The 10,567-nt window shown below is 38.4% G+C and overlaps 1 protein-coding gene across 1 annotated transcript; it reads right to left on the bottom strand.

Annotated features, from left to right (window-relative positions):
- Positions 1 to 864: 864 nt before the first annotated feature.
- Positions 865 to 8,684, bottom strand: LOC145777471 (uncharacterized). The gene is made up of 7 exons (XM_082588847.1): positions 8,434 to 8,684; positions 4,609 to 4,723; positions 3,816 to 4,044; positions 3,071 to 3,235; positions 2,395 to 2,565; positions 2,088 to 2,240; positions 865 to 1,929 (listed from the first exon to the last, which is right to left on the bottom strand). The coding sequence occupies exons 1-7, from the start codon at positions 8,682 to 8,684 to the stop codon at positions 1,553 to 1,555; spliced, it is 1,461 nt and encodes a 486-aa protein (XP_082444973.1). The 3' UTR covers positions 865 to 1,552.
- Between the last annotated feature and the right edge of the window lie 1,883 nt (positions 8,685 to 10,567).

Below are 10,567 nucleotides of genomic sequence, written 5' to 3' on the forward strand. Positions count from 1 at the left end.
GACCACCCTTTTACAACAGAAAGTGCTTCTGCTATGTCCGAAGCTTGTTCATTTTGGATAATAAACGTAGCAACAACCTGGTAACTAACATTCGTTCTGACGCAAAGAAAAAATAGAGGAAGGGAATACTTGGACGTCTTGTAAGTTGCATCCAAGAGGCAAATGCCTTGGCCGAAACGATGCAACAATCGTATTCTCTTCATCTAAGATGAGTTACAATCAACTAAATTTTCATCTTCTGATAGTAGCCTACAGAAATAATATACGGTACTGTAGGCTACGTAACATTGAAAACCACCAAGCCTACTACGTGAATATGGTAAAAAATAAATTGTCTCAAAACAAACATTGGTTGTGACCCAAACCCTGCCTTTGGTTACCGCTGGACATGTCACTTGGTCCAATCAATAACACCACATAGGCGTATGGATTTGGCAAACTAGATGGAAAAAATACAAAAGAGGTCAGTGAAGTAGGCTAGGTCACTTTGAATCAACAAAGCTTTTACACCTGAAAACTGCGTGTCTTTAAGAAACGAGATGAAAAGTTGATGAAACAGAACACATTTACATATGTTTATAGCATTTTTTGCAGTTAGTAAACCGTTTCCTCTTTTATGATGCCTAACCTCCACTTTGGTGAAAACACTGTGCTTTGCAGAAACCTTTTCAGAATCTTTGTCAACAAAGAAAAGGCTTATTATTGTAGTATGAATATCAACACTTATTACACTAGTGAATTACAATGACAAGCTTCGTTCCTGCTTTTGCTTCGTACTCTTCAATGGATCTCATGGCATCTTCAACTGAAGCCAACCACTTCAACAATAAACAATTGATTTTTTATTGTTATAAACTTATGGATCTTCATCACCCGTTTTTTGCCATAAGAAATCAAAGCATTTATGCCATAGCCTAAGATTACAGTGAAGAAATGTAAATACTACACACATGCAACAAATCTGGATTTAGCGAGTATAAGGTAGCTGATAGTTTGAAGCTCCAGTTTTTCTTCTTTCCTTCCACTATAAATAGACTATTTCACCACATTTAGGTTTGTTTTATTCTGATGACAGCTCCTGATGAGTCAGTCAAAAAAAAAACTGCAGCTTCGAGCTACCTTTTACTTGCTATTTTCAAGTTCTGTACCACCATTTGCTATGAAAGAGTTCAACATATACTAATTGTGTGAAGTTGGAAACAGTAAAATAGTTGAATATTGGTGAACTGTTGAAGGTCTTGTTGGACCGTAGTATATTGCAGCAACTACATTACAAACCTGTACTAGTCCATGACTTTCAGCCAGCTCTCCCAAAGAATGTTAAATGTCCTAAATGAATCAGAACTTTTAATGCCAGGATTGGACTCATTAGTCATTCAAGAACACATCGTTAGCGTTTTATGTGAGGACCATTGAAGAAACGATTTTTATCAAATGTAAGGCCAATAGTAAGGCCAATAGTAAGGCCAATAAGTCTTTTCGTAGGTCACGGTTTACATATCCTTGGTTTGATTGACAAACCGAGATTGCAGTATCACCTGAACATTCAATGTCACTTCTCCATAAGGTTGCATTTCCTGCAGAACCAAGACTTCGTTTTTGGCGGCATTGTTCTACCAAGACATCTCAGATGGTGCCAATCCAGACACGAGTCGCACATGATGCTGTCGCCTGCATCAAGATCTAAAATACAGGAGGTGCACAACCAGCGGCCTTTATTTCGCAAAGTGGTCAGTAGGTTCTCCATCAACTTCCAACCGTCAAAAGAAAAATGTCTTCGCACAGAAGCAATGGCAATGTTTTCATCTAAACACTTCATTGGAATTCTTTCGGGCAATGTTTCAATTTCATTTTCTTTGATCAGTCGATCGCTGAATGGACGCAAGACCTCTTCTACTACCTCAGAATCGACAAACCAACTGAGTATTGCTGAAAAATATGACCATGGGTGACTTTGTTTGATGTAGCCTACGTACGCTTTGACGTAGCCTATCGGCTAGGCAGGCCCACAGAAGTCAAAGTGTAGTTTTTTAAACTAACGTAGGCTATAACAAAAATGAAGTCACACAAACATAAATGCAACAAACCTGCTTCTTTCTGAAAAGACGACTTCAGTCTGAATGGAATTGGTCCGCTCTTTTTTTGTCTCTTGCGTGGTAACCCAATGACTGTCAATCCAGCTCCTTTTGGCCTGCCACGTTTCATCATCTTCGGTGGAAATTTAATTGATCCTGCATCATCTGTTAATAAACACAACGAGAATCGAATATAGGCTACAACGTAGAAAACATCACTATTTCAACGTTTTTATTAAAAAATTAATAAACATAGTGCATTATGCAATGCAAGAAAAAACAACTAATCAAAAATGAATGTTTCAGAAACAGCACATACTTGTAAAAGACTGAATAGAACTGGACGGTGTCTGCATCATAATCGCACTGGTATCAACGGTCGACAAGACGTCACCGGGTGTGTGCTGTGAACTACTACTTGAGACTGTAGGAAGTGCAATTCCAGGATCATTGCTGGAAGATGTTGCAGCAGCACTTCCAGTATCAGTGCCTGAAAAGGATCACCTCTGAGCAATGAAGAAACAATAGAAGCGTTGCACGAGTCTTTACTGGACAATTATTGGATGTGTTGCACTGTTGCAATGGGGGCCAAACTGACGAGGTTACGGTCCTGGGCGGAACATAATGTCGTATAATCGTAAATACGTGCACTGGCAGTAGATATTGTGATATACCGTATTTTGAGTTGGAAGCGAGCACTTGAGGTGTCAACAAATCTACATTAACCTTTTGAAAACAAGATTTTGTTGCAGCCAAAACATGCTTCTGGCGTGGTTACAGAATGCCAACCAATCCAGTATCTATCAAAATCTGCTAGGTGTTTCTCGATGATTATTTGCACAATGCTGCATCACCTGTCAATAAACTCACTAGTTATCAAATAATGCAGACCGTGCTATAATCTTAAGAAACATGAAACGTAGTGTAAGCGCAGCATGCAATGCAAGAAAAAAAAACAACTAATCAGAAATGAAGCTTTCAGAAACAGCACATACTTGTAAAAGACTGAACAGAACTGGACGGAGTCTGCATCATAATCGCACTGGTATCAACGGTCGACAAGATGTCACCGGGTGTGTGCTGTAAAGTACTGTTTGAGACCGTAGGAAATACAATTCCAGGATCATTGCTGGAAGATGTTGCAGCAGCACTTCCAGTATCTGGTAATCGTACTGGTAATCGTACTGGTAATCCGCAGTTCGCTGCAGTAGACGGAGTCTATTGACCGGTAAACCAGGCGGTCAACACTTTAAATTGAACTGGCAATGGTGGGAATTGAACCCATGTCATCGAAATAATTCATCTGCAGTCTAAACCATTACAGCGAGAGGTCAATCGCGAATTGCTTAATTGACATTATATCTGAAATGGTTCAAGAAGAATGCTCACACACAATATCATGTGACAATCAATCTGCAGCAGCGACCTATAGATTGCAAATACGCCTAAGGTGTTGACCAATGTTACAGGCAACCTGGTAGCATATTCTTGCATTGCTGCAGTACTACAATGATGCAAAAAAAAATAGATTTATCCAAGGTCATGACCCTGACCACAGCTTGCACACACACCTCCGGCTCTAGGCCGGAGTCACATCACCTCCAGCACGGAGCCAGAATTTGACCGGAACCGGAGCTCATTCTATCACTACTTATCATACTGCACGTGGAAAGTCATCTCTACTATTTAGCATGAACATATCTTGTATAACAGACAAAAAAGTTTTGTCTGTCGACTAACCTTTTTCTTTCATCATTTCATTAATAAGTTCATCATAGGTGTTTTCATACAAAGGTCTCTGTTTTGCGGCAATATTATGCAGATCTTTAAGAATAACTGTTTTTCCTGTAGAATCTGCAATGTGCTTTAGTACCAACTTTTTATTTGCTTTGGTGGCAAGCATTTCTCCGATCACACTGCTTTCTGTTTCATTTAATCTTCGTTGTTTAGGCATCAAATTAAATGCATTCTGAAAAATAATTTATATGCACATAATCAAGAAAACGACATATCATTTGACAGGTGTCCAACCCACAGAGATGGGCAAGATCACCAGGTTTGGTGATTCGGCGGCTTGAATATGACCAGTTTCGCACAAACTGGTCATATTCAGCATGTGCGTAGTCATGCGCGCAAAGTGAAATGACCACTTTACCATGTCTTACGATGAAGTCAAGATCAGAAAATCTGTCTTGCAACATTTTTAACGTGTTTTAGTACAGTAGCAAACAATATTTGAACTTCAAGTGTCATAATCAAAATGCAATTGTACACGAAAAGTAATTTTTTGGATAGAGGGGGGTTTTGGACGGAAATTTCAAATTTGTTTTACTAGAGGTCTTAGAATGTACTGTTGTATCCTAAAACCTGGGTTAAAATTGAATTTGAAAAATAAGCCGATTAACCCCCCCCCCTAATGTTATTGCTCTTTTTTATCCTTCACATAATTTCTGATGAAAGCCTCATCATATACAGAGCTAGTGTGACCATAGCTCAAAGGCTATGACTACTACAAAGGGTTATTTCCACTTACTTCATTGAAATCATGATTATGATCATTGACATTACTAATCTCAGTGATGCATAGTGCTTTTCCATCTGACGTTGCATTTACTTTGATTCCAAATGGACAACCTTTGATAAAAGTACTGAAAAACAACAAAGATGAGGTGACATAGGCCGTGTTGAATCACCCATAAGTACACTTGAATTAGCCATAACTCACGTTGAAGTAGCCTACCTGCAAGTCATGTCGAATTGCCCATAAGTTTAGGGGGGTATGTTAAAATACAAATTTTGAGTACAAACTCTGAGTACCCCCCAAAATTATGTCACTGGGAGTAAAAAAACATATTATGAAAAAAATTTTGGATTGCCCCTTCGGGAACTCCCCGCTACCGGGGGGTTTTATGACCGATTGTCAAAATACATGGGATTTGATACCTACAATTTGAACCGGTTGTCATAGAAGGCTGGGACCAGTCTCAAAAGTTTCGTTTTGAAAAGTTAAGATAGGAATGTAACAGTTTCAGAAGTGTCAGGTGTATGGACAGGCCCATTTTGGTCCAAAACGGCCTATTTGGCCTATCGTGATTGTATGAAATTCAAAATTTTACCTTAATAAGTTTGAAATCGGGATATTTTTTTGTTTAAAACGTTATGATTCGAATTAGTACTTTTAAATGAATCATATGCATGTCTAGTTGTAGAAAATTGATTGATTATATGACGTCATTACGTTTAAAATCAGAGACATTTTGGGTAATGTCATAAAAATTGAAATATAGGTATTACAGCCAGTCATTATAAAGCATTTTCAATTTTCTTGCCCATGTTTGCTCTTTTGAAATATAAATATATGTACGTGTCAGTTACCAATACGACGTAAGACGTATTATATATATAATATTCAGCATACTGTATATATACTGATAAAATAATAAGAACAGGAGGCTATTGCTTTCATCATCATCATAATCCATCGTCGGTTTGTTCCCCACTAGTGGGGGTGGCCGATTGTTTCCTCGCAGCAATTGTTTTAATTCCTTTTCTCCATTTCACTCTGTCCCTTGCATCTTCCTCCTTCAGTCCGACTTTTTTAAATTCTTCCTTCACTTGTTGTTTCCACGTTCTTCTTGGACGACTATGTAATATTAAATGATAGTTTGTTTGTTTGTGCATTTGCAGTTTGTGTATTATTTTGTTGTTTTGTTTTGGATATGGACAGCTTTGTCTGACGCATATAAAGAATAATCATAGTTATGTTTCAAAGGTCCAATGTTATGGAAGTATTGTGTAGTTCCAGATATCAAATTAGTTAGTGTTTTTTATCTTTTCATTAAGAGCTTCATTCAATAGTTGAACTGTTTCATTTGAAACACAGCATTTGATCCGGGCAGATCTGACATACGACACATCCAAGCTATTATGAATGATCTGATAAGTATCAGTAACAAGAAGTTCAGGATTTTCAGGGGAAATCCATATTTCTCCATGTCTACTGTTGCCAACCTTCTTGAAGTATGTAAGTAGTAAGGCATCATCATTCACAACTTCAGCAATGTTAGCAAGGTACCAGTGTTATTCACTTCCTTCAATCCAGATGGCAGCTACAAACTCACCAACTTGATAGGCTGGTGCTGCAGAATCAGCTTCCTGGTCATTTGATGTGGAGCTTGAATTTGCCTCTGTAAGCAAATGCAGAGCAGAAAGCACACTTTGGAGGTCTAACATTGTTATAGTTGCACATGAACGTGGATTATCTAACTAGCTGATAAGGTTGTTGCCATAGTCTTCAAATCTGGAATTTTTATAGTCTCATTTCAGTCGGAATATTAAAGCACTTGATTTTAGGGAGTGGCATGTCTTCTTTGCATAGCGAAATTCAGTGCAAAGTCTTTTGTTCTTTATGTGTGATCTGTTACAACATCACTTAGAAGGTAAGCACTCACCTCCTCAGAAGTGGTGAAAGGCCCTGGTGGATTTTGCGCTTTCAGGAAATCTAAATCAGCAAGTTTACTTTGCTCTGCTCTGATATTAAGAGCTTCTTTTTCAGAGTAACATTTTTCTTCATAAGCTTTCATCTTTTCCTTCCATTGTAGTCTAATTTCTTTGCTGTCTTGTACTGATTTTTCCCATTTCTTTTTGTCAATCTTCAGAATATTTTTAAGTAAATCCGTGCTTTTATTGAGAATTACACTTCTGGAGACTGTATCAAGATTTCTTTTACCATAAATATTTATCTTGTAGTTCACTAATCCGACACTACGTTCTTCACCTAGGTTGTGAACTGGTAGATTATCCAGTTTCTGTAGGACATCATCACTTGCCGATCCAATTTTCAGCAGCGATCCTGTGTCCTCATTTGCAGCAGGACCAAAACCAAACAAAGACCCTTTTTGAGTTGCCAAGCCTTTTGCAAAAGATTGAAGGAATAGAGCAAGCAAGCTCCTTCGTTACAGTGTTCTTGCAAGCAAACATCAATCGAGCTGAGAATTGTTGGTTTAGGTAATGTCGATTTGAACATATCAATTGACGAAAAAGAAGTAACACACTCTGATGTTTGCAGGAAATGATGTGCCTGAAGCATAGTCAAGTCGGGCATATATCACTCATGCAAAAATATTGCAACCCTATCATAGCTTATTAATCAATAATTTAGGCCCATTTCCAACTCATTAAGGCCAATTATTGCCAAATTTTTGATTTGGTACCATCGCGGTACGCTAAATGAGTCATTTTGGGCCAAAATGGGCTTGTACGGGCCAAACTATACACCTGAAACTGTTACATTCCTATCTTAACTTTTCAAGACGAAACTTTTACGACTAGTCTCAGCTTTCTATGGCCACCGATTCAAAAGTTAGGTGTCAAATCCCATGCATTTTGGAAATCGCTCGTTAGACCCCCCAGTAGCGGGGAGTTCCCGGAGGGGCAACCCAAAAATTTTTTCATATTATGTTTTTTTACACCCAGTGGCACAATTTTGGGGGGTACTCAGATTTTTTTAATTTTAACATACCCCCCTATAAGTTGCATCCAATCACCTATAAGCCCACCTGAATTACCCATAAGTCCGGCTGGATTACCCATAAAGTCACGTTGTCGTTGAATTACCACAAGTTCAGCCGAGCATTCTCATAAATCTAGTCGATTTACCCACAAGTCACGTCAAATTGCCAAAAAGCTGCGTTGAAGTACCGGTACCCATAAGACATGTCTTTATGGATAATTCCATGAGACTTACGGGTAATTCGACGAATTGTGCTGATGAGCAATGCGACGTAACTTATGGGTAAATTAACAAAACTAATGGGTAATTCAATGCAACTTAGGAATAATTCTGGGCATGACAATTCAATGGAAATTACAATAAACGGTGGGATGGCGCAGCGGATAAGGCACTCGCTTTCCAATCATGCAATCCTGGTTCGACTCCCGGCTTAAGCTGGTTGTTGAAAATCACTGCTCACCTCTACCCAGGGTGTGATAAATTGGGTGGGCGTAGTTGCTGAAGTAAAGGCGGCTGAGAGAAAGGAACTGGCCACCCTACTCTCGTTAGTGCCGAAGGCTTAGTATAATGAGAACCTTACCTTCTCATCCCCCGATGCTTGGATCAAGTATGGGACTCACCTTTACCTCTACCATCATCTGAAAAGATGGAAGGATGCCTACTACAATAGACAGCATGCGGGAATGGTTCAGCAGAATATATGCATTTTGCTAAGTTCTCAGCATTCATAAGGAATGTAGGCAATTTGCACTTATGCAAAACTCAATCTATTAGCAAAACTTATGCATATAGGCTACATGAGAAGCTCAACCTATGGGCACCAAGGACAAAACCATCATTACTTACCTTTGATTTGGTCTTTTTCCTTGACTACATGATTTGGGTGTTCTTCCTCCATGCACACAAGCATACTGTATTGTACGATACTTCAACTGTTCATTCCAGGTTTTTGTGGATGTAAGTGCTAGACGTCGTTTTGCGCGTTCAATTGTTATGGAATTTCTCACATAAACATTGACAAAGTTTTCTTTTTCCCATTGCTTAATAGCCGAAGAAAGTGTCTCAAAACTGTAATATAATGCTCCCTTCGTAATCATAATGACGATGGATTCATTGACGTGTTGTTTCGTTCAGCAAAATCAGCAACTACCGCGGTTCACTCTGCGATCAAGTGTGCAGCACAAGCCAATACGCATGCGCGCGAAATTACGTATGAGCGTCGTCGGATGAAACGCCTGAGCGCATTAAGGTCTTGCTCGAGTAAACAACGTCTTGCTTGAGTGGTGCTTGTAAGAATAGCTTCAGAGGCTAGTGTTACAATATGTTGTAAGAATAGCCACTTCGTATTATTAAATAAGTGGCAAGAAAGCAGGACAATAGCTACATGTTAAGAATACCATGAGAATCAAGATATCAACAGAATCAAGGTACACGAAGTCAAGAGTGACCCAACTTTCAAAACACTCAGTATGTTAAAAAATTCGTTTTCTAATCCAGAAGTATTTGTTTTTAGTAATAATTCATGCAAAAACGCCTTTTTTACGCCTAATACCTGTTCGTTGCCAAAACTTAATAGGCCCCCACATTGTTTGGCTGTTGCCACGTTGGGAAGGCCAGTAGTAGGGCCATGAATCCATACCAATATCGGGCGCACTGTGTATGCTACACCGAAACTACCGATACGTCACAAAGTGAAGTGTTGTATCCAGCGTAGCCTATTAAGATACGCAGCTGTCATGCATACAACAGTTTATTGCATAACAATAACGATCTGCACTCTCCAGAGCATACAGATACGTTTCAAACAAAGCATTCAAATGTGTCTGTCAATCGATGTCAACAATCAAAAGTTTTCTATTTCAATCAATCCATGGAGAATAGTAGCCTGAAAAGTTAACAGAGAAGACATAACTTTTGAGTCCGAAGATTTAATACCTAAACTATGCAGTGTTCAAAATGTTTGCCAATCATATCAAAATGTTATCAACCTATTCTGAACAATAAAACCTGTTCCAATTAACACCATTCAAAATGTTTCAAATAACCTCGTATGCTCTTGAAAGTGGAACGTTTTGTCATGTACATAGCCGTAGGAGATAGGGAGACGGTCGCTCTCCGGTTGAAAAAAAAAACGTCGAAAGTTTGGGTAAAAATGTCCAGTTATTTGGGCGAATCAATCTTTTCATGTTTCGACATCTAACAAGTTTAAGAACTTTACATATATAATTGTTATAATTTATGAGATACATTAATATTTTTCGATGTTTCAGTTCCAGTTTATTTTTTGTTTTGTTGACGAAAAAGAAAGACACAAAAAGCAAAAAGACAATAAACACAAATAATTCGCACAACAAGGATGGCAGCGAAAGACCAAAAGGTCACCAAAGTCAGCTGCCACCCAAACATTTAAACAAAAGACCCAAAATTAAGAACATTAACACATACGGTATATAATATATAGCACAATACCAGCACTTTAATTTGTAAAAATTAACAATGGAATTAACAATACATTAACAATAGAATAACACAGAATAACGATGAATTTAAAATGTTGTAGCGATCCATTATTTCGTCATATAAGTTTCCCTTTTTTTTACTAAAGTGAACTACTTTAGCTTAAATTTATTTCCTAGTGTAGCCTCTTATATCGATTTTAGAAGCTAGCCTATTGCATGTGGTAGGCTATTGCAATTTGCGGGTAATTTGATAAGTTTTTTGCTTGTTTTCTCAATATCCTACTAATGTAGCCAGGGGCGCCGAAGCGGTTTTTGACTGGGGGAGGGGGGCAGGATTATGAAAAAAGGGCATTTTTGTTGCTGAAAAGCTAATTTTTGTTAAGTTTTAAGATAAGATAGCTACAGCGACAATGCTCATCCATCAGCCCATCAGTGTTCACTCGAAGTGAACACTCCGCTTCATCACTTCTATTCTGCGACTTTTCACCCTTTGTCTTGTTCTCAAAACAAAACTAAAAGTA

Source organism: Aplidium turbinatum, chromosome 9, assembly GCF_918807975.1.
Source record: "Aplidium turbinatum chromosome 9, kaAplTurb1.1, whole genome shotgun sequence".
Classification (NCBI taxonomy): domain Eukaryota; kingdom Metazoa; phylum Chordata; class Ascidiacea; order Aplousobranchia; family Polyclinidae; genus Aplidium; species Aplidium turbinatum.